The sequence below is a fragment of the Chlamydotis macqueenii genome, chromosome 4, assembly GCF_036417535.1.
Source record: "Chlamydotis macqueenii isolate bChlMac1 chromosome 4, bChlMac1.mat, whole genome shotgun sequence".
Taxonomy (NCBI): domain Eukaryota; kingdom Metazoa; phylum Chordata; class Aves; order Otidiformes; family Otididae; genus Chlamydotis; species Chlamydotis macqueenii.
In genome coordinates this window covers 77,330,943-77,356,533 of record NC_141559.1, presented here as the reverse complement: position 1 = coordinate 77,356,533, position 25,591 = coordinate 77,330,943, and the positions used below count along the sequence as shown (strand labels likewise).

General features: G+C 42.0%; 1 protein-coding gene across 8 annotated transcripts in view; it reads right to left on the bottom strand.

Moving 5' to 3' along the window:
* The window catches only part of CTBP1 (C-terminal binding protein 1), a 238,774-nt gene that overhangs the window by 51,813 nt on the left and 161,370 nt on the right, over nucleotides 1-25,591 (bottom strand). Inside the window, exon 1 of one of the 8 annotated variants that reach the window (XM_086747834.1) lies at nucleotides 16,314-16,498. The exons of 4 other annotated variants lie outside the window; for them this stretch is intronic. In XM_086747834.1, coding sequence (XP_086603960.1) covers nucleotides 16,314-16,353 — 40 coding nt within the window. In that variant the 5' untranslated portion in view covers nucleotides 16,354-16,498. Of the gene's footprint in view, nucleotides 1-10,851; nucleotides 10,968-16,313; nucleotides 16,499-25,591 lie in introns of those variants that run through there. 3 more of the 8 variants (XM_086747836.1, XM_086747835.1, XM_086747833.1) reach the window with 3 other exon arrangements.

Genomic DNA, 25,591 nt, shown 5'->3' with positions numbered 1-25,591 from the left:
CAATAAGCTAAACTCTTTAAGAGGCAACTCCACCTACAAGTTCTCATATTTTTGGAAAAATAATGAATCAGCATTATTTCTTATAAAGTTTACACCACCACAATATATTGTGAAATGTGACCCTTGGCGACTTTTCTAAGCTGCTACTCGAAGTTAAGAATACAGACAGAATCCAAGATTCCCACCAGTATTTTCATCAGAAATCTCTTTCCAAGTTTTGAATGCTAGTGACTATAAAATTACCTTGTAGCAAGCTGCAACATATCAACTTCTTAACAAAGTATCATTAAGACACTTACTACATCATTACCTTGCGGACAACTAACTTTGTTGTTTTCTAATTTCATACAACGCCTTCCACAATCTCACAGCAGCCAAATGACTTGCAAAGTTAATGGAGTCACTGAAAACTTCACGGCTAAGAAAAGTTTTAGTATTTTTTTTTTTCTTTTAAGGATATGAACATCTTCTAGTGACACTTTGACACCTGTCTGTTTTGATACATTTCTTCACTTCGATAAAATACTCAAGCAGGACTCTATATTCCTTGAAGCACGTTAACTACTCCCTATAATTAAATTTTTATGTCAAAAATATTCGAAAGACAACACAATTAGGAGCTTAATTCTCTGGGAGGTCTGGCAAGACCCACAGCAGACTACAGGAAAGCTTCCCAACAGAAGCGAAGCCTTTGATTTCAACAAGTAGCATAACCAACCTGTGGATAAATGAATTTGAGAAAGATGCTCTCTTCCAACACTGCAGGACAGCAGGGATTATGCAACAGCAAGTACACTTAACTTACTTGCTTTGCCCTCAGTTTTGGGGGCCATGTTATCACAAACCAAAACAACACAACTGGCAAGTTCTGCTGTGTTTACCAGCGATCTGAACCGAGTTGTGAGTGCTGCGGGACACCAACCACAGACAACAACCCGATTGAAAGAATTAAAAACATGTAGAAAAAGGCTATGTTGATTACCAAAAGTTTCGTACCAAAGAGAACGTGAAAGAAGAGATCAACCCAAGCCACAAAAGTTACAATTAAGTATGGGGATTAAGTCAATTAATAGTGGCGGTTTTTCTTTTGCCAATGTGGTTTTCACTGCTGACTTTCCTGGACCAGAAGTGCCATTAGGCATTCCATGGAAAGGGGGGGGGGGGGGGGGCGGGGAAGAAAAAAAAAAAAAAAAAAGAAAAAGAAAAAAAAAAGTAGTTTACAACAGCCACAGAAGTGTATGTTGTCTCCAGCTACTCTGACAAGTACACTGAGATGATAAAAGGGGTTTTTTTTCCACTATTTTTCACTATTCTCTGTTAACAGACCTATTTGTTTATGAGAGAATGAAGGGGAAAGGGGGGGTCGAGAGGGGAGAAATGGATTTATTCTATGTGTACGATGAGATGTTGTCACACCGGAAGCCGCACAGCCTAGCTTCTTTTAACAGCTGCATCACAGTTAGTAAAAATCTGATCTGTAAACTGCTGAAAGCAAGACAAAAAGACCTCACCTTCTATATTAAACTATTTCTAACTGCTGAGAAAACCACTTGCAAGTAACTGAAAGAATGCTCCAACTAGCTCTGGTAGAAGGGTTTGGTATGAAGCAAACTATTTTTTTTTCCACCAAAGCTATTTAAAGAAAATATTACATTTGAAAACGTAGGGGTTTACACCTATAGAGTTTTCTGATTTTTTTTTTTTAAACTGTCCAGAGGGAATGAGCCAAATGCTGCTGAGTAATACCACAAAATTAATAAAATAGGACTAGTGGCAGGAACAATGTATTCCTAATCTGCAGATGTGTAGTTCTTTTACTGCAGTTTGTCAAATCCTGCATAGACTCATGCTTTTTAAATTGAACTGCGTGTAGTTTAACTTAGGGAGTAAAGAAAAAGCAGTGCAGCAATACACCCACTACACCAGATGAACTGATTGCTTATTAAATACCTAAAACGGAGTTATGAGCAGCATCAATTGAATTTGTTCGTTTTGCACGCTCCCTATGAAACAAAGTGTTGGAAGTCTGGAATGGGATGGAGAAGTATGAGCCGAAGTAAATTAATTCAAATCTTATTTTTATTCTGCATATCCAACCTGTATAAAGCTCTTCAGACAACACTCTGTAGGTCTTAGGAATTAGAATGAGATTGAATATCATCCTAAAGAACTTGAAAGCAACTACATTGAAAACAGACAGTCTTCACCTGTTTATAGCAGGTCTTAAATTAGATATTGAGTTGTCTATACTTAAAATAGTATGTATTCAGATACGCTTTCAAATTTATATAAATGTCAAACACTAATAATCTAACTATTCTTCATTATGAAGATGTGCGATAGTGCTACTTGTTTCTTTCCAAGCAGCAGTCGCTACAGCATACCACCATGTACCATGAACACAGCTGCAGTAGTTATAAAACTGCCTACAAATTAACTTCTGCCAGCATAGAGGTAGCTCAGAAACTGCAAACTCTGCTAACTAAAGTCACAAAGCATCAATGAAAGTATTCCCTCACTTTAACAGGTACCAACCAAAGCAAACCTCTGACCTTTTTCAAGTGAAATTGAGCAAACCTCAACAAGAAAACAGGGTGCTCTTCAAATACAAAAAAGGAAGGGTAACATTAATAAACACATTAATAACAATGAAACTGAGCAGTGTGACTTTGCATTATCGAGAAGTGTTACAAGCTTTCCAGGCTTAAACTAAGATTTGGTGTTAGTCTTTGTTTCACTGACACTGTTGAGTTACATGTATAAAAAAAAACAAACCAAACACTTTTATACGAAGTACTGTCTTCTTAACACAGTGTACATAATGCAGCATTATGAGTATTATTTCTTCTTCCCTCTTTAAAAAAAAAAGAGTACATCCTGCCCTCTAAGACAGAAGGAAAGATAATTTACGTTGCATCGGAAAGCATGGAAGTATTAATAATGGGGAATGATGAAGAGCATAAATGGTTTCCATTTTCACATTCAAAACCAAGTACCTGCAAATTAACGCTAAAAGCAACCAGCCTATAAAGTAGCCATGTTTCCATGCCAACTGATGACAGAAATACGTATAATTCAACAAAAAAAAATGAATAACCTACAAAACAAGAAAATAAAAAATAAAGCAGAAGTGCTGGAAATCAAGATCCTGACCATACCCAACTATTTTACAAGAATAGCAAAGAACACAACAAAGGATGCAATTTAAGCCGAGAATGGTATACAGCTAATGGCACTTCATCATTACAATACTTCTAAAAGCTGTCATTCTCCAGTCAACAAGAAGAACAGGATACAGAACACCTCCATTAAGGAGGAGGGAACACTCGTACAATAGCAGCAATTCTTATGGAGGCCTCACAGTTGGTAGACACGAAAGCACAGGTTTCTATTCAGCGCACATCTTTCATTAGGATTTTATTTTTGGTCTTCATCTAAGAAGGCCCTGCTTTGTTCCTTACTCACACTGAGTGGCACTGGGGTTCTGCAATCAGTCAGCAGAGCTGCTTGCGGGGTAAGGCAGCCCGCTATTTGAGCATTAGTTACAAAATCAAGCGCATTAGGAATTACAAGATGCGCATCTGCACACAAATAGCTCATGTAACAATGTGCACATACGTATCTGATGCAATTAAAATTCTGTATGTGTATGAGCAACTTCAACTTCACAACTACAGCAAAAAAAAAAAAAAGAGAAGTTAGAAGTTCACATGTAAAATCATGGCATATATCCTCCACATCTGTATGCATTTGTATGGGGAAAAAAAACAGACTTATTAAGCAAGAAAGTTTAGAAATATTGAACAGAAAAGAATGCTACAGATCTAAATATAGTCAGTTCCAAGATACTGACACTGACATGCAATAAAAGCAGCAGTTCAGTATTTGTTCTTCAAAAACAAGAGAAATAAATAACCTTCAACTAAAAGGTCCATAAAACCTCTGTTCTAAATGAAAACAAACTGAAGACAGGCAATAAATTCCTGCTTCTTAATATGTCTTTATTTTATCAAGTAAGCAACACTGCTTTTCTTCTTATTTAGTTCCCTAAAACATACTAAAAGTCATTACAGGTTTAAAACAGATGAAAAATTATGGTCACAGATCTGGAAGCTGGAAATCCCACCATTAATGCATTTTAGTACGACTGAATTTTACTGTTTTGCTGCATTCTGCATGAATAGAGAGCAGAAAATGACAGGTGCTTGTACCCATCCTACTGACTTCATATTTCTGTGAACACACAGATTACATGACAACGGGCCTACACACTGCACGGAAAAACGCAAAGTTCACATAAAATGATTTTTAGGTTCATTTACTAGCTTCAGTCTGTGTAAGTATCTGAGTGATATCAGTGGATGAAAGTTAGTAATTATATGGCCATGTTCCAGCTTATCCAGATAGCATGAAAGATTAAGGGTTTCTTCCTCTGTCAATACAGAATTCACCAAGAATTTAAATTTTTAGATGTGCCAGTTGCTTGCTGCCCTTTTAAACAAGCATTGATAATAAAAACATGCATTTTCTAGGAAAAGTTTTGCCATTTAAAGGAAAAAAAAAAAAAAGGAAGAAAAGACCTAAGCTGAAAATCTGTTCAGTCACTAAGATTTTTTAAGAACAGTAAACATTCAGTATCTCTGAAATTCTTTGTTTCTGACTACCTCTCCCCAAACTTTACCTAAGGTCAGCCACAGCTAACTGATCCAGTACTACTGCAGTTTTCTGTAGTTTTTTTAGAAGCTGAAAAACGGTAATTCGTCTGCGTGAAGAGGTCATAATTTCTGCAGAGTTCTTGTATGAACTATTACTTTGAGGCAGTACACACTGAATTCCTGTTTGGGATCCTCAAATCCACATATGCTTAAGACATGCTGAACACTCCTAATTCATAACGCTATATGGAAAGTTACGCACTTTGCAATAACCTTTGCGGTACGTAGACTGTTCAGCAACTCTGCAAGTACAAATACATGAATTCTGACAGGGAAAAATGTATTTTAATAAATTCCTATCGATCTTTAATACTACAAAAATTACCCCTACTCAAAGCAGTGGTGGCAACTGAAAGCTGTCAGCCAGCCACAGAGCAGACAGTACCTGCGCACCGAACTCCACTCTTCCCTGACAATTTATTCCTGCTATGTTTCAGAAGGACCAAGGGTGGCAAAGTTGAGTAAGATGAAAGGTCAGTTCAGCTTCTCAGACCTTCACCTCTTTTCATCTACTGTCAAAGAGACCCTACTGCTGTACAAACAGCTTTCTACTTTTTGAAAGGTTTTGAAACTCAGCTTTGTACTAGATACATCGTTTCACTACTGTGTACGAAATCATCCACAGAGCGCATCGATTTTTCATACAGCACTGCCTTGAGCAAGATCCTGAATGGTAACAGTGCAGAAGACTCCATGTTATTTAAATATAAATAGGAGAACAACAATGACATTAAAAAAAAACATAAATCATTGTCAACAGAGCAACAACTGCAAGGGCAAACAGCAACAATTCCATGTTCAGCAATACTTCTCCCATAGCCTTGGCCAGCACAGTGTTTATATAAATGAAAGAAAGAATGCTGCCCTGAACTTGCCCATTATCCCGCAGAAAAGGTATTGTGGGAATGTTAACTTTCACCTGGCTGACTTCCAGATGCCGGCAGGAAAAAACGCCCTTTTAAAATTTTAGCCAACTGAAGAATACTCTACATTTTTCACATTTTCCAATTATTCCAAGTTATGTATAAACTAACACAGGCCTTGAACTAAATCCACATAAAATGGATGTAATAAGATGATCAACTACTCTGCAAAAAAATGAATCAAGGGGTCTCGTGTCCAAACCAAACAAGCAGTCATATTTCACAAACCACAGCAGCTTTTGAGAAAGCCAGCGCATTTCTAGAATAGCAGAAATGTTTGCAACGTCCATAAGAGCACTTACTGGACAATGCCAGTAGTAACTTAAAAAGTGCCATTCCGACTTTGGCAACGGAGCCCGAAGCCGTGATGCAGACCTGGCATCATGCAATGAAGATGTAATTTGAAGTCTGCATTCTGTCATGCAATTAATGAGAGAAATGCACCTCGCTACGCATCTAATGCCTGAATGGGCCCCCGGACAGAAACTGCAACACAGAAGACAGCCAGGCACAGCAACTGGGTGGACTGGAGAACACCCCAGAACAAAACGAGCAAAAATCCCCTTTCTGTTTTAAACAGAAGGCACTTTTCTTGCTCTTTTCCATCTGGCACTTCAAGTAGCTGTCTTTACTTAACAGTCGTCTTGAAGTTTTTAATAGTCATACAACGTGCAAACTCAAACTGAAAGAAATCATCCCTTACTTCTTCTCTTCCAAGGTTCAACTGTTAAGTAAAAATAGCTCACAATCATGTCTCTGCTCCAAGCCTTCGTAGCTTCGCAGGCTCCATTGAGCATATTTCAACACACAGCACATGGAGCTGCAGCCTCATCACTTACCAGTATTTCGCTGGTTTGTTTGCAGGCACGTCCTCTCAAGCTAATTGGTGAAATACAACTTCCCCACTCAAATATATAGGAAGGGGTTTTTGCTGTTTAAAGAAGAGCTTTAACGCTGGAAAGTGCATTTTTAATTTGAAAAAAGTAAGCCCTTCAGTCACAGCAGAATGTTTCGTACAGTGTTGTGTCCCGTCAAGCCACAGGCTGTCTTTTTATCAAGTGCATTCACTGTCATTCAGTTCACAACTGAAAGCACATTGCCTCCCCAAACCATTTCCCTGTGTTAAACAAGGACACAAACAAGACCTACGAAGCACCTACTCAGAGCACCATTAACAACAGAATCCTATTGTAATCTGGTGCCCTTTCCAACAGATCCCAAATAGGGTATTCCCAGGTAACCTCACCACCACTGCCTGCGCTAAACGTATGACAGTGCTGGCCACAGAGAAGTGAAGTGAATTATCCCAGGTCACTCCTGAAGCTACTCACAAGCGTGGGAAGACGACCAAGACAATCTGGGCTGTCTCTGCTTTCCACTCTTTCAATTCTCCTGCCAATAATTAGGCCAAATTTGCCCTGAAAGTTAGCAACCCTGCACTTTACCTTACTTCAGCACTTATCCAAGATTTTAAGTAATGCAAAACTTCCTGTATGGCCAAGGAAAAAAAAAGAGAAGGATTTCAAGGTGATTCAGTTCTCATGTAGGACATCAATTTCCAAACACAGGTGCTTCAGTAAAGTTCCTTTTATAGAGAGGCACAAATCCCCCACGCACAAAAAAAGCTGCATTTACACTTACGTATGCTTGCAAACCAGAACACAAATACCCAATATATAAGGTCATTGCTAAGTACCACATTTTGATTTGGTTTTGCTGATTCCTAAATTTCTTAACATAAATGTGAAATAAGCCTAGCTTACACTTCAACGAGAGCCCAAACAGGCTTGTACCAGCTTAACTAAGCCAACTTAAAATTGTACTTAATTAAATGTGAGCAGTTTCCCAAGTATGATATGCTTTATTCACAGACTGCTTCACTTTGCACTTCACAATTAAAGAAATCTTAGATATAACAGATGAGGTTATTTACCCATTTATGAAAATAATCACTGTTTAATGTCCTTTTTTGGAATTAGATTTCTAAAATGATAACTAATTTTTCACTAATTCTCATTGAAAATCTGAGGGAGAATTACATTATTTGATACCCTTCTTTTTCGCCGCACAGAAAAAAAAAACCCCACCTGCCAATAAATCTGTATTTCAATAGCTGCTAGAATTGTGTAAACCACACTTTGAAAAACTCATATTTTCTACAAGATAGTACCACTAGGACAGTCAAAAAACCCAAATTTTGTTTTCAATTTCTTGGGGTTCCCCCCACCTTGACCCTTTGTGGATATAAAAAAATATTTTCTATTTATGTATTTGTTAACAGATTTTTTTTTTTAAACAAAGCCACATAGCTCAGAAAAATCCCTAACAAAAATTAACAGGCTTAAAACCAAGTCCAGAGGGAAGATGCTAGCCAAGTTATGAAAATAAATGCTAAATTGTAATAGTCACAGTGTTTCAGGTTCTAAATTACCAACTCAATGCAATGTAATGCTTTGTACTTTCTTTATTCACAGGACTAACAAAATAAGATGCATGATTTTGAGGAGTCCTCATAATCCTAATTCTTTCAACTCAGTGACAGAATTTGTTCTTCAACTGCAGGTACTGATCCAGCCCAATCTTTGGACAAAATTTTAACTAAAAAGAGTTATTCTGTAATAACTTGGGCTTATTATGTCGGATGCAGCCGGATCATACGGATTTGTAAGCCCACTCCAAGTCCCCTCAATATCAACTGGAAGCTGAATAACTCAACATCCTGCAGGATCAAAATCCGCTAGGAAAGGAAAAGTTGTGCCTGCAGCTTACTGTTCTCCAAATTCCTCCTTAAAATCCTTCTTTATCGCTTGCTTTAAGGAGATAGTTCTCACTGCTGAATACATAATGCCAGATTTAAATTTTAGATGGCTGCAGGGTGGTCATGAGATAAATACCAAGTGTACTTGTATGCCTCTGTATTTACAGCAAGAGGGAAAGTCATCTGGATTCAAGGATTCAAAATATGAAACCTTTTGAACAAAGACATGGTAAGAGAAAACCTTGATCAGAAGGCTGCCAAATACAAACAACATATACAACCAAACCCAAAGGCGATGCATTGTGAAACCCTTTCAAAATCATACAATGCTATGGGAATTAAGTAAACTTAAAACTCCCCTGCAATACTCTCGTCACAGCTAATTTGTGATTTCCTGTACACTCAGTACTAACAGCACAATGGAGCCTCTATTGTGAGCCTCCTCCCACAAGCTTTTAAAAAATGCAAGACATTCTTTTTATCTAGACTGGCATGGCTAAAATACATCCAGCTCTACACAGATAAAAGGTTATTTTCTTAGATGTTGCTTTTGCTTGTAAAAATAGAAAATAAAAATTTGCTGTCCAGTTGTGCTGAGTTCAAAGTTCAAAGGAGCAGCGCTTTGGTGGCTAAGCTACTGACCACGAATCTCTACCAGAGCAGACGTAGGAAGCCACTTTAGTTTTAGGACAACAAGAAAAGATTCCACATTAAGAACTATCTGCAAATTCAACACAATTTAAACAGGCTTTCACAGTCTCGCAGAAGTTGAAAAATCAACAAAAATTTGACAGAACCAAGGAACAAAGTGACTCCAGTGTTAACTACAAATCTTCATTGAAGGTGAAAGTATGAAGTCCTTTAGGTGCAAGTAACTGGTTTATAGAGGTACTGAAAACTGATATTGCATTTTTTTTTTCATCGTAAAGGATCCTGAAAGCTAATGCAAACAAACCAAAATGAGCAAGACTTTCCACACCAAAAACTGGTAGCAGAAATGAAAGACAGTAATCCTGGCTCAAGGCAGTCCAGGAAAGGGTCACAGCTAGCAGATGCAGACTTGTAGCACTCAGGACAGAATTTAGTGAGGACGTAAAATAAAACCTAAAATGCCGCAGTGGCTTTGGTCAGTATCTTAATGACCTTTCTTAGTCAAGAAATAGTATATTTATTAAAGCAAGACTTAGCTAGCCAGTTCCTGTAGCATGGGAACGTACACATACAACACCGCATTACTGAAGATCGCTTCTCAGTAACGCTGATTATATGAACGGGAAAATCAACAACATGAGAAAGGCTGCAATGCACATTAATGTTATTCAGTGAAGCACTAGACACACATTAAGATGGCTGGTAGACCACAAATGTGAAAACACTCATTATCTGGTTGAAAATAAACAGTTTAACACATCTGGTACAAAACATTAAAGAGAAAAAAAATGTTTAAATATCAGTTTAAGAGTTTGGAAACTGGCTTGTGGTTATCTCTGCTAAACACTTTGTCCTGCATGACTCTGCAAAGACTCAAGCTACACACTCAGCAATAGACAAACTGGCTGCAACCATCTAATGAAATTTGACTCATCTGGGAATTCTGATTAACTGTTCCACACCACTGTTTCTGCTAAGCCACACACTTTCTTCATGGGATTGAGAGCTGCACAAAGCAACGGTAACTTTGGACAGTTCGGCTTAAAATAGTGGGCTAATTCTGAAAATCCATATTCAAGCAAAAATCCCACAGAAGCCAAGAGAAATTCTGCAACTATAAATTAAAGATACTGGGATCTGCATGCACCAATGGCAAAGACATCACCGTCTGTCAGCCCCTAGCAGCACCTCTCCCTCACTGTAGACATGACTAACCGCTGCCTGGGGCGGCACTCCCTCCCCGCAAATTCTCCCGCAGATCAGCCCAATCTGACTGGAGAGCACACATCTCAGTATAGCTCCTTTCTGGCTCATTCTCCCAACTTCTGACTCACCCAGGGACTACGATGACACTCCGCAGAGTGAAAAAACGTACGTGTAGTAGATGATGATGAAAAATACCCTGCAGTGCTGCTTCTCTCCTGGCTTCCTTCCAAGTTCTGACTGCCCAGCGCACTGGCCAAGCGTGATGCAGCACAGCACACTGGCCATTCCTCTGCTCGGCCAGGTACAGGGCTTTATAGCACACAGTGTGCGCTCCTGCCATAGGAAAGGAATACAGCTAGGTGGGAATGCAGCAGGGAGAGCCCTGCAGAGTTGGATTTGCCATTCCTGCTGTTATCAGAAAGCAGCCATGGGCTAATTCCCATCAATCATGTTTGGGGGGTGCAGGAGACGAACAATTCGCCACACAGCAACAGCGCTCAGCCTGGCTTTCAGAGGCTCTGGCTGGAGGAAAATAGAAAGCAGACCACTCTTTTGCTGCCCCCAGAACTCAGCTTTCCTAAACCACTATCTACTTTACCTGCATTTAGACTCTGCTCTAACTGGCCAACGTGGATGAGGTCCAGACACATTAGGTAAACGTGCACAACAGCGGGCTGCCCCTGTGCGGTTTCCCAGCTACAGACACTTCCCGTCTCTGAAGGTCACGTGTCAACCGAGCACAGAAGGTGGCAAAAGCAACGCTTTCTTTAAAAGGCAGCGAAACAGTTATGCTCTTGTCACGTTCCGCACGGTAGCGTGAGAATTAATTGCAAAGCTTCCAGCATGCCCCACCAGGGCAGACCTCTCACGGCTCTTATCACAGGGTGTGTCCACGTATGACAGCAGAAGATGGAATCTATCAAAGAATATTGAGGGTGTTCAGGAAGACCATTAGTGCATACCAATAAGAAACTTGGACTGCGTGCAGGAATTTGGAATTGTGACTCACGTCAAGTAAGAAATGTTTCCCTGCTTCCTTCCTTTTTTTTTTGTGAGTTGGCGTCAGAGCTCCCCTAAGAAGACTAAGAGGAGAGGAGAGGTAGCGTGGTAAGTTCTGGCATACATACAGTCAGAAAGCGTGAACAACTTTCATTGCAGACTTATGTAACTTTGCCGACGGTGACACATCTCACTGAAAGAGATGTGGGAATGGGTAAGGGACATGCAGTGATCTGTAAACAGAACTACTAAAATATGCCTTGAAACACCTAACGTAAAGCAAAATTATATAACCACATTACCTCGTGTTTTGCTACTGAAGCTACAAAGCTTTCACATGTAAATGAAAGAAAAAGCTTTCTATTAAAAAAAAAAAATCCTCAACTTTACAATTACTCTGAATAATTGTCCCCAGCCCCAAGGCCAGCTTTCTTCTACTTTCTGTAGTGAATCCCTTCTGGCTGACTGCCCTGCCAGGCACTGCAGGGAAGTTACTCCAAAAGTCCCTTGAAAAAGGTAGATAGAATAAAAGACAAAAATGCAGAGATGAACAATGGTCACCCAAAATAAACACCAACATGAAACATGCTAGCAATGTTTAATTCAAAGAAAAAAAAAATCAAACAATGTCAATTTTCAATTATGTTGATTAGACACAAACTGGATAATTAATAAATGGAATAATAATATAGGAAATGATACATTTGAGATGAAATTACAAAAATATTTCATAAGAGACAATTTACAATAATCTTCCTCAAAAATTAAGTTTTTGTTCTGCTTTAGCAAACAAACATGCTATGTTTTGTACATCAAAAAATAATTAACCTATTCACTTAATATAGAAACATTTTTCAGGAGAGATTTCTTTTGCGCAATTTTTTTCTATTTGGAACTTAATTTTACCTTGTGAGCTTTTTTTAAAAAATAAAAATATTATTTAATCACCATTTTTTTCTTTTCTTTTTAAAGATGCTGCCTGCTCCAGCACCCACATAGCAAAGACCTCGGTTCGGGTAACCGTCCCTCTGCCAGCCAAGCGAGCAGCGCTGCCAGCTCTGGCCTGGGCTCGGGAGAGCCCGAGGTGTGGCTGAGGCATGCGGTGCTCCAGATACTCCTGGTCCCCGACACGGCCCCAGATAACAGCTACCAGGAGGCACAAATCAGGCAAGTCCAGGGACTGTCTCATATCCCTCGAGGAACCAGATAGGTCTCTGGTCAGGTTCAAAAACAACTTGAAGTTTTTACTCATTTCAACCATCAAACCAAAGCTGGACATCAAAGGACAGGGACTTAAAAGTGTCTAAAAAAGTCTAACCCAGGGGACTCACAGCACCCTTTTTCACACCATAAACAACTTACTCCACTTCTTCCCTACAAATACCACCGCATGAAGTCATATATCAGTTTCAGCCAGCCAAGGCTTTGATGCTGCCAGATTCCCAAAACACTTCTCAGCCCATTAATCGTTTGGGGAGATGGGCTGAAGATTACTGTGCCTTGGAAAAGATCCTATCATAATCACTGCTCCGAGATCCTAAAACACCCACCACAACTGGAAGTGCTGCTGCACTTCTCCAGTTCTCCCAGAACGATGGCGAGAGAGCAAAGGATTATATTTCAGCAGGAAATGTTCATTTTAGACTTATCTGTAATGCATGTTTGCTATCTTTTCCTGATCAATGCATAGATTAAAAGGAATCATCATCTTTGCTCTCAAGGTAGCAGAGAAAAAGACCTAGAAACACAGCTGGGAACTTCTGTCTTCCCAGACTGTAAATCTGTTGCTACGCTGTCTAGGAGTGAGAAAGCACGTGCAGCAGAGGAACTAAGGCTAAAGGGCCATGTACTACAACTTTCATCCTCACCTTAAGTTTTAGGACACATATTAAATGTGTAACTCCATCTCTACTTTCTCACTAAATAAATAATTATGGGGCCAGAAGGTTAGGGAGCCTCAGATGAGGCTGCTATGTTGCTATACTGCCAACCGCTATGGGATTTGAAAGCTTGACACTTGCTGGAGAGTATCACCTCATCAACGTTCCCAGCTGGCCTGGGAGGCGAAAACCTAAGCATTACTCTTAAAAGCAGGTCTCTAAGACACAAGTTGCCAACCTCTCCAGATAAGCTTTAAGAAACATTGTTATAATTCACCACAGGTAAGGAAAGACAAAATGGCAAGAAGCAATTGCAGTCCAGAATATTTGCCTGGTTTTGAGTAAGTGTTATATTTCGCATAAGTAAATTAATTATTTATAATTATGTTGTTTCTCAGCATCTTTACTTCAAAGACATTTAAATCTATGCCTTTCCATACACTTACCACTGTTCAAACTATTTTCTTGTAAGAGAAGCATTCTTTTTCTTTTTTATTCTTATAGTATTCCTGTAAACAGGTACTTCGGGATAATGTCAATTTTCACCCCAAAAGGGACTGCGCAGCCCAGTCACTGATCTGCAGCAGATGTTCCTACTGGATGAGGGGGGATTGACTTTACACTTCAGAATCCTGGCAAGCGTGCTACTGTATCTGTACGATAACACTTCACAGTATCCAGCCCGATCCTAATCTCTTCGATCACACTTTCGGCTACGTACTGCAACCGCTGTTTACATTGTAAATAAAACAATAACTCTTAGAAACAGGGAGATTAGTAAATTGAAGCATTGCACGTTTTCAACAAAGGGCAGGAGCTATTTATCTTTATAATACAGAAGGACAAGTTAAGAGCTAACCAAACTGACAAACGTAAAGGCATTTGTAATCTGTTTTGTCACGCTATCAGGAACTCCACATTACGAAAAAGTATCATAGCGTATACAATATTTACGATGATGAGCTTTTTACACGTACTACGCTGTGTGCTCCAAAGCTGCATGCTCCAGCTACTCCTTAACTACATATGACAACGTTGAACTGAAAAATCCACAAAAGTGACTGTAGTAGTTTCATTTCAAAATAGTAGCTTCATCGACTAAACTCTTTTACTGAGCAAGTAGAACTCAAGTACTATTTTATATTAACAATGACAAAAACGAGGGAACACTAACTCCTCATTTCTCTTTTCTGTTTATGAATCGCAGCCACATAACATCCATTTCTTGTTCAGACTGAAAAACTGTGGTGGGTTGGGGGCTGGGGGTTGTTTCTTTCATTTGGGTTTGAAATACAAAAGTGAATTGCAGGTGAACAAAAATATTTTGTCACTAGCTTACTCTGGGGATAGTTGACAAAATAATAAAACAAAAAGGATATTATCTGTCAAACACTAAAAGATTTCAATATTGCAATCTTGCTGCCTTTGGGGGTCAATAAAGAGCAACGCTATAAAATATACTAAAGTTAGCAGTGCGGACTGCTAATTTTACACGCCTGCTTCACCAACGCACAGCTAAAACCAGATAAAACAGATAAGAACAAGAACAAAGAGACGCACTGGACAATTATCTTTCTACTAGCACAGTCTACTTTAATCTACTAGCTTTTTAATCCTTTTTACTTATAAAGGATATAGATTTTTAAAGTGCTGCTCAACGGGATTTCGGGTGAAATTATTTAAATATAGATTTTATTTCTCTCTGTATTTTCTTGTTCCCTTCTTAGTAGGATTCAATAATGAGATTTAAAATATTTTAATAAGGGCATGAGGCTACTTGCCAAGGGGCTTGAATACTAAATAAGAATATTTATGTCTTCCAAGACCCAGGAGAAGGAATCAGTGCGATGTACTTGAAACGTATACGCACATCACAAATACTACAGTTAATTTTAATTCATTGGGAAAAAAAAATTACACATTCACTTCAGTTTATTAGGCCTGATTATTTTCAGTGAGGGTAAAGGGATGATTATCTTTAGCTGCTCCATCATGGCCCAAAAGCAAACATTCTTCCTCAAAAGGACAACAGTTATTAAAATATAAGGTGATGTTAAATTACTTAATTTAAGTTACAACAGGTGAAACTTTGAAAAGCACTGCTGATTGGCATTTTCTACCATTATCCACCTAGATCAGTACTGTGACTGAAATTCTGACTTTTGAATTTAATTTTTTAGAGGAAAACAAAGCAGCATAGCAGACGGGCTCACATCTGCACGGTAAACAGGCTTATTCCCTGCTTTGTAGCCTTCTTTAGGTATCATTTGCCTACAAAATGACAATGTTTATAAACAGAATCGACATTCTGTCGCCTCATGTCTGGGGGAAGGGAAAAAAATCACCTTCAGATTAACATGATAATTTATACCAAGCAATTCTGAAGGCATATCTTTAACACCACCCCATGCAAATTATTCATGTTACCCTAAAAACCAGTAGCAATCCATAAATGTATTTGATAACACATTTGGGGGGAAAAAAAAAAAAAGAGGAAAGAAAAAGAGAAATTCAAATTGAGAGAGAAGAGCCTTACCTCTCAGATACATAACACATCCGCAGATTTAGCAAAATCATTTCAACACCCAGGCCTTAAGCACTTTTTACAGCAATAAAACGCCGCTTTTAAACTTCCTGTTTATTGAAATATCAGCACAGTTTCTTTTTTTTTTTTTTCTTTCTCCTCCCCTCCACGGCACTTTACCAGCATTTCTCCGCAGTCAAAAGCCAGGGCACCGCTCAACCCACGAGCGAACGGGACCGGGGAGGGGGAACCCCCCCCGAATTAACACTGCGGGTGCAGTTTCAGCGCCGTTTGACTTTTTGTTGAAGGATGAATTATACCCGCAGCCAGCTTCCAGCCTCCCTGACTGCGCCTCACCCCCCCGCGTTAATTTTAGTGTCTATTTATTGTTTTGGTTTATTTATTTATTTTTTTAAAAAAAAATTCAAATCTCCCAGCTCCCAGGCAAAGTTGCGCCGGCGGTGGGGCCGTCAGGGGAGGCCCCCGGGGGCTCCCTCCGCCGAGGGGCCGGGAGCGGCGGTGACGGGCACACACAAAGCGCGGTGGCGGCGGGGGCCGATCGCACCCCTCCCTCCCTCCCTCCCTCCCCTCTCCGCCTCCCCTCACCCCGGTCCCCACCGCCGCGACCAGGCCGGCGCGTCGAGAAGCGATCGTTACCTAGAGGCAAGCCCTTGTTGAGCAAGTGAGAGCTGCCCATTGAAGCGCTACGTCCGCGCTGGCCGCGGGGAGGAGGCCGGGGGGGCAGCAGCACCGCCGCTCCGCCACGGCGAGGCCGGCAGGAACCGTACGAGCCGCCCCGGCATATGGCGGCTGCTCCGCGGGCGCCCCTGGACTGAGGCGCCGCGCCGCGCGCCCCCGCGCATGCCCGCCCGCGCGCACGCGCGCCGCCCGCCGGTGGCGGGGTTGGGGTGGGGTGCGGAGGGGGGGGGGGGGGGGGGGACGGGGACGGGGGAGCGGCCGCTGTCGCCGCCGCCGCCGCCACGGGCGGGGCTTCCACGCCCCGGCTCGATCTCCTGGTTCTAGGTAGGCGAGGAAGATAGAAAGAGAGCGTGGCGGGCGGAAGCCCCCCCCTCCTCTGCCGCACTCGACGCTCAAAACCGGCCCCGTGGTCCCACTGGGGAACCGGCAGGACCGGGGCCGGCACCGCCGCCAACGGGGACGAGTTTAGAAGAAAAGCAGCAAACTGGCCAAACAGCGATGTTCTTCCCCATCGGGGATGTCCCCGCGCACTCCCATAAAGCCCGAAGTGATGGGTGATCGGCGCCAGACCCTCTTCGATCCTCACCCTCGGTCCCTAAACGCGAAACCACCTCTTTATTAACAACAGAAATTCACTACGCAGCCTCTGCGCTGCCCAAAGTGGAACCCAGACTGAGATCTGGGTCAAAACCAGGCGTTATCTCCAGCCCCGCATCCCGGCCACCCCCGCTTCCCCGGCTCCGTGCCACCACACGGGGGGTTCCCCCCGAGCCCGCCATTCGCCTCCCCGCCGAAGCAGCACCGGTGACGGCGGCGGACGAAAACCAAAGTCTACGCGGCGCCCCCCCGCGGCCGGCTGGGTCAGTTGACGGCGGCCCCGCCCCGCCCCGCCCCGCCCGGGCGAGGGAGGGGGCGCGGGGGGCAGCGGTGCCGCCATGGCCTTGGGTTTCTCCTCTCGTCAGCCCGGGGAGCTCCGGTTCCAGCCACCTGCGAAACTTTTCCGCCTCTCGTACAGCCGCCCCCCTCACTCTCAGCCGCGGCCCTGAGCAGACTGCGTATTGGTTCGTTCCGTCCCTTCCCCACACAGCTCGGCGAGCGAAACTCCCATTTTTTGCTTTTTTTTTTTTTCCTCCTAAAAATAAAATGCTCGGTTTCTGTCAACGGTTACGCTGCAAAAGGCCCCAAAGCCCGCGCTGCCCCTGCAGCACCTCAGGGGTGCCGGGTCCCCCCCTCCGATAACGACTTGCGGGGCCAGGCCCCTTCAGGCTCTGGTAAAACGGAGGTATCACCGCGATTTTGGGAGCTCGGTGGCCGGTCAGGGCCTGGTTCTCCTCAGACGGGAGGGACACGGCAAAGCTCTGACCGACTGCGGGGCGAGGGGAAGTGGGGGGCCACCAGGCCGGGCCGAGGTGCAGGGTCTGGCCGCTCCTGAGGAGTTACTGGTGTCCTGGCTGAGGGGCGGCGAGCTCGGCGTACGGCTGTCCACACCCTGTGCCTTTGTCCGTGCCCTGGTGTACTTCTGTCCATGCCCTGTACCTTTGTCCGTGCCCTGGTGTACTTCTGTCCATGCCCTGTACCTTTGTCCGTGCCCTGGTGTACTTCTGTCCGTGCCCTGTACCTTTGTCCATGCCCTGGTGTACTTCTGTCCATGCCCTGTACCTTTGTCCGTGCCCTGGTGTACTTCTGTCCACACCCTGTACCTTTGTCCGTGCCCTGGTGTACTTCTGTCCACACCCTGTACCTTTGTCCGTGCCCTGGTGTACTTCTGTCCGTGCCCTGTACCTTTGTCCGTGCCCTGGTGTACTTCTGTCCATGCCCTGTACCTTTGTCCGTGCCCTGGTGTACTTCTGTCCATGCCCTGTAGTACTTCTGTCCGTGCCCTGGTGTACTTCTGTCCGTGCCCTGTGCCTTTGTCCGTGCCCTGGTGTACTTCTGTCCATGCCCTGTAGTACTTCTGTCCGTGCCCTGGTGTACATCACCTGTCCGCCCCACCGCCTCACTCCACGCCAAGCTCCCAGCGCAAAGTTCCAGCACCTCCTCTGGCACGTTTTTAATCCATTTTGCGGGATGATCTGAGCATTAATTCTCTACTGACTGCACCACTGAACTCGGGACTGGGGGTGATTTTTCAAAAACGGCGCACGGGGAGGAGGTAGACGTGAAGATTTTGGATTTTTTGGTTCTGCAGGATTGGTCTGCAATACTTAGGATGCTGATGGTGATGGGTATGTTAGAGGTAGCGAATACAAACGGTTACAGGGACTAATTCACTTTGATAAGTGACATACCTGATACTAGGAGCAGATCATCTCTTCTATCTTTCTATATGCACGGGCTGTAGATTTTCCTGTGGATTTTTTGTTTGTTTGCTTTCCTTTTTTGGCTTTGGTTTGGTTTTTTGGGTTTTTTTTTTTTTGAGAGGGGAATATTTGAACTCAAAGGTAATAAAGGATGAGTTGAGCCTCCACGTTGTGTGCATTTCAGGAATCCATTCAGAGCACAAATAAATAATTTTAGCTTATAGGCAGCCTTCAGCCGCTTGGCTCCAGCTCCCTCATCACTTGATTTTCTTTATTCTCCAGGTAGCATCCATTTCACGAGGCTATCCGGCAGGATCGGGATGTAACTCCCAGGACAAGTTTATGCAGCCTCCGACTTTCTTAATTTTCCTCCTGTATTGATGGGAAAGCCTTTTGTGGCTCAGTACAGACGTCTCAGACGTCCCTCAAACAACACAGTTTCTCCAGATTCTCACTGTGCATCACTAGGGCAGCATCTCGCCAAGTGCCTCATGTGGGGTTTGTATAAATAAACAAACTTGGTTTTAATCACTTTAAAGTGGTTAACCGCTTTACTGCTATTTGGAAATGTTAGCAAATACAAAAATATATACATATTAAAGCTGTAAGAAGAAAATAATGATTTTTTTTTTTCCCCCCCACTACTTAAGTTGCCATGTGGCAGAGTATCAATAGGAACGAGCACTAGGGGTAAAACACGCTTAAACCGCAAGTATCTGTGAATACCAATATGGGTACGGAAGTATCTCCAGGAAAAAAAAATAATAGCAGAAAATGAAAATTCAGAAATGAAATTAGAGTTTAGTTGCATTTTTTTATAGAGAAATATAAACAGATACAGGCAACGAGACCATTTCCTTGGTGGGGTTACATGACTGGGCAAATGTTTCGTTCTGAACTGGAACTGCTGCTTCGAGGAGGGAGGGGAGTGTGGTACCAAATATTATGACAAGGGGAGTGCTCTAAGTGAGGATAAGTTGGCATGATGAACAGATGGAGTATTCAATAACAGGAGGTTATTAATACTGCAGTTTGGTATTCTCTGCGCTACTTCATGAAGGGATTCATATGCTTGCTCTTTTTCCTTTCTGATGATACGCAGACTTAACAAATAGGCATGCTGTAGGTAATGCCACACTTACTTCCCTGCCTGCACGCACACGCACGTCACAAATTCATGTTTCCTGGGAAAGCATCAAGGGCTGGATCCTCAGCTGATTGTAACTGGACCAACTGCCTTCCTTTCAAAAGCAGAAAGCTGATTTGCACCTGCTGAAGCAGAGAGGTTATCTGACCCTGTCTGCCCAGCCGAAAGGTCTCTCCACCCTACTCTGACAGCTGCCACGAGGCACCTGCTCTAGAGAATAAACTATGAAGGCTCTCAGGATGGAAAAGAAAACTAAATAACCCACGAGCGGCTGAAGTTTTCCTTTAGAACACAATGCAATGCTGTTTCTGTTTAAGAAAATCAACCCTGAGTTCAGTCCTCCTCCTCTACATGGCTTTCAGTGGCCTCATTTTAGGCTGGACGTGAGAAAATCCAGGAGCAGACCAGCTGACTCCAGTCAAACCCTCTGCTGCCCCCATCCATTTTACTTCTATGTTCTCCAGCTTGCCTCTGGGTCACCAAACATTCAGTCGTCTTCACATCTTTTAGACTACGACTTGTACAGCTACAATGTAAGTAAACCTTCCACAACCAACCATCCCTGTCCTCTTACCACATTTTGGCACTGCTGTCACTATGACTTTTTTTTTTTTTTAAACAGTAGTATTACACAGCTGAGTGTCTTCTGTATTTTGCACTAAGAATTTTGGCATTTTTCAAAGCCCCCAAACTGTTTATTGGCTTCTTAAGAGTCAGCTGGAGGAGCACATGTGCCGAAGAGTAAATACATTGTTTTAAGTGTATCTGTTAACAGCCACATGTACAATTTAAGTACAAGTTTTATTCCCCTCAGAATGTCTAATCCTAAGGGCATGACCTTGGGCTTTCACAAATTAGATACATTGGGGTACGATACCCTTAGCAGATGTGACTTTGAAGATACTGAAAGAGGAAGTTTTACTGTTGTGTAGTCTAAGCAACGAGCCAAGATACATGTTGAATGCTCTCTAAAGCGAATAATGAGGTTTGACAATATTCTTACATCTCGATACTGAGATTGTATACTTGCAAATTGCCCTTAATTCGTCATAGCTGTGCGTGCTGGCTCTTTCATGCATGTTTTTGCTTCATTACCAAACATGCGTCATCCATTGTAACAGGTTTTAAAGCCACCATTTTAAAAGCTTTGTGCATTTTTAAATCAAAATGTAAGATTATATTTCAATGGAATACCTTATCTTTTGTCAACAGTAAATCTAGCAGATGCTATTAGGAGATCCTAAAAGGGATTTATGTCAGAAGAAAAGAATGTTTGGATAAAGCAGGCCCAACATTTAAACTTTATTCTATAAATAAGTCTTTAAAATGTGTAATCAAAATAAGTCAATACCATTTATTTAAAACCTGAAAAGAAGACTTTGTTTGGATTTAAATCTTTCCTTAAGTCTTTTACTCAGATCCTGAAAAGCATTTGTTTATAAAACACATCAGTCTACTTTCATTTTGCAGTTGCATATTTTAATTAGAGCTGCTTTTTTGTGTGTATAACTTCCTCTGTGTGAAACTTCCCACTGTGGAAAGTTAATGCTTTATGGTTGATGTGAAAGAGAAAAGGCCATTTTGGAGAAACATTTTCAGCAGGTTCTGACAGGAAAATGGAAAAAAAAAGAATAATTGACAAAAGGGAAACACTTTATCTTTAAGAAATGGTGGTCATCACAAGCATGAAATAAAATAGAAGACCTTCATCTACTGTAAAAAAGAAGGTTTGCTGAGGGATCAAAGTCGTAGATTAAAGTTCCACTTAATGAACAAGAAGTTCAGCTGTGTCAAACATTCAAAGTCATTTTTGAAATGCCAAATGTGCATTGCTCCTTTCTCAAAATGGAATGGCTATGCTAGCTCTGCGCTGGAAATACCAGCCGTACAAAAGTGAAAAAGCTTGCAGCGTGCTGAATGAATGGAAGAATGAATTTCCTTCAAACTAGTGAACACAAAAAAAACCCCTCTCTCCTCTGATATTATCTGTATTAAGTGACGAAGGGATTTTCTTCTTGATCTCACTCTCTTCATACAAGCGCTAAAAACACAAGAACCAGAGTGGAATTAAATCCTCTGCATTTTCTGGTTATCGTGAAACGAGAGGTATCATTTTCCATCTAGTCAGGAGGAGTTAACAGACCACTTCCAGGAAGGTCTGTGTTCCGGCTGAAAAGAAAAAGAAGACGGAGATGAACAGCAGAAGAAATCTGCCGAGAACCATTAGTGGATGTCAGCCATTGTCCATCTGTTCACAGTGGAATAAATCCAGACCTGAAGGAACAACTGCAACTTGCCCCATATGGCTCGCTCCCTTCTGCGCGAGCAGGGCTTCTTCGGGGATTTGACATTGGATGAGGTAAAGGAGAAGCAGTGCAATCTGTGTTCCCAGGAACGAACAGCCAATTACATGAAAGAACAAAAAGTGGGTTAGTAACCCAGGGGAAGGTTTGCTTCTTCTCACCTGTCTGGAATCCTGGAGCTCATTCAAACTGCGTACATCGCAGAGATACCATGCTGAGGCTCCTACTATGAATGCAGTCCTTAAAAATGTAACCTTAGCTATTAACAAAATTATGTGGGCAGGGAACAGCCCCTCAACTGGCAAGTGAGAACCCTGTTCCAGCTGTCTCCCAAGGTGTTAAAGAAGGCATTTGGAATACATTACACACACAAAAAAAATCCATTTAAAATTATAATGCAATATATTTTCAACATAAATGAACCAGCATAACAACATTCTGCATTTACTTTTATAGAACTGGATTGCAGCAAGTTACTATTGAGTAGTAATTTGCTTCTCAAGTTTTAAATCGGTCTGGGCCTGAGCAACCTGATCTGGTTGGAGATGTCCCTGCTCCTTGCAGGGGGGTTGGACTGGATGGGCTTTAAAGGTCCCTTCCCACCCAAACTATTCTATGACTCTATGAAGCAAAGTATTATTTTTTAGATAATTAAGGGCAGTACTCTCAGAGTCTGTGATAGTTACAAGATGTGACTGTCTCTTTAAAATGATAATGAGAAATATATTCTCTTGGTGATGCTGCATTCTGTATGCAAAGAAACAGACATACATATTAAAGCCAACTGAAGGGATCAAAAAACTGCAAGTTTGTAGTAGATTCAATAACCTGTTTGGTGGTAGTAATTTCACAGGTAATACGGAGAATAATGAACCATCCAGTGGCCTCAGCGGAACCAGTGGATGTCCTGAGTGAGCTTGCTATTGTGGCTGTCATAGTTCAGCCCCGATCGGGACCAGACTACGCAGGAGCGTTGGGCCCATACCCATGTCTTCAGTTTTGTGACAGTCTTACGACAGTCCGCTGAGAAACTCAACAGATGCAGAAGATCAAATTCCGAAGTGATGTGCAAGAGGTACATTCACCTACACGGATTCAAGGGCAAGCCACTGCCTACGCCACTTCCAGAAGAAAGGAGTGGGAGGCTTGATCTCTGCTCGAGCTCTGAAGCTATAAGCACTTCAGATTTGCCACTGTTACTCCAAATGTGAGGTGATTATCTGCTCAGAAATGGGATTAATTATTTTGGGGCTGGCACCATGCTGAAATAGCAGTAGGGGCATCTCTAGGAGACGCTGTAGGTTTGTACCAATTTGGACTGGCGGTAAGTTAGTGGTCTCTGTGCTGCAATGTAATTTGCACTCTATTATCCTCTACCTCCTCTTTAGTTCCCTTACAACACACTTGGCATCCTATTTTTGTCAAAATTGCACAAATAGCCAGAAAAAAAATCTACAGTTGTATCAGAGATCATTTTAAAGTTCCCAGACAATTATATTCCCACTTATAAACGTCCTTCATTCACTAGGTGGCACAGAGAACATCGTATTTCTGTGTTTGAAACACATCCCACAAAACTGAGGAGCCCCTCAGGAATGATAAAAAAGGGTATGAAATCAAAGTAACACCTCACCATGCATTTATCTAGAGACTTTTCTCTCAAACGAACCACAAGGCTTACAAATCCAAAGAACTAGCAAGGATGCTAAAGGATGCAAAAAGCAAAACAGTGTTTGTTATGTGAAAATGTCCATTTGCTGTCAAGGACCTTGCGCAATACCATGCACTGGGATTATTCACATTTATGACATTGAAACAAACTCTCTTGCTTTGTCAAATCTACTTGGGATGACTGCAAGTTATCAGTCTTGAATTTCACCCTCTTCCAAATTGAACACTGCTTTGTACCCTCGTGAAATACTGCACTACCAGCACGCCGCTATCGCCTCGCGCTCAGATAAGAGGACGGTTCGTTAGCGAGCAAGAAGTGATCTCCAGTGAATCACCACCGCACCAGCTCCTGAGACACACACCACCTCCCTGGCAGCGCCTTGCCTTCCACTGACCGATGACGTCCACACGCAACTAAAACCTGGAAATGCGACGCCAGAACAGCAGCCGGCATCTGCACACCATGGGTCAAGCACCTCAGAGACCTTCGGTAACTTGCACTTCGCACAGCAGCTATAACAAATGACAGAAGACATTTGCACATCAAAAAACCTGAACGCATTTGTATGAACGTAATAAAATCTACCTACAGACAACTATTAAAGACTTTAATGGACTAGAATAAAAAGTGCAAGCTCTAACTGGGTTTTTTAACTCATTTTAATTTCATTTTAAAAGTCGTATATCCAGAAATTTGTAAATAAAATACGAAAAGCATCCTATTAACTATGTAAAAATAATAATAATCTCCACAAACAGCCCTTTGTACTCTAAGAAAACAGGAAAATCAGAGTGGAGAAAAACAGTAGCAAAGAGACGGGCAGTGAAAATCAATTCCACAGTTACAACGCACGGAACAATATACAGGCCAGGCAATCCGTAACACTGAATGGTCAGTGATTCTAGAACAGTAAAAAGAAAACTACCAAGGTTTCGTGAGTAAAACACAGTAAAACCCATTGGCTGCAGAAACACGTTTCCTATGTTGTCTGCCTCTGTATGTTTAGCAACGTGCTAATATTTTTATACCCCTCCTAATAAGTATATATTTTTCTAACAAACACTTTATAGGCAGTTATTGGAGGTGCACCTTTTTTTCTTTTACTACACCAAAATGAAGACTCTTGTGCAACTTTTTGACTTCCCATTCTCAAGATTTAAAACTCAATAGCTGAAAAGTAAACTGCAAGTAATCCTTATCCCTATGCAAGACTCTTAAGAGACAATTCAAATCCTAAAGGACATCAGTTTACGTGCCACCGTGCACAGTGCTATGGAAAAAAAAATACTGAAATACATCAAAACAGCTCCCTTTGTATCGCTGTGTAATCTAAAGAGAGCAGCGGACTGTGATCCCAGCAAAACAACCGCCTGATCACACTACTTATGTTCACATAGCATACAATTTCACTGTAGAAGAAAGTCAATTCGAATAGGTGGTAATCAGTATCAACAGATTTACCGCTACTTGAGCTTGTATTTATTGCCAAATACCCTGACTTACAGACTAAAGCAGCACTGTGCATTACGATAGATGGTGTTATTTAAAGATTATGGGACAAAGTTTCCAAAGACTTTACCACATCACATGAAGAAAACGCTGCAGAGATAACTCCTCTCATGAAAACATTTGCGAAACCGTTGTCTTTGGAACGGTTCAACTCCTCTACAGAGGAAAACACCATGTGACAGAGACGTTTTGTTGAATTTGTGTCACAGCACAGCGCAACTCTGGTCCTACAAGCGTCTTTTGGGAACCCCATCATCTCCCAACGAGCACGACCCGTGACAGCAGAATCGCCGGTGCCGTTTTAA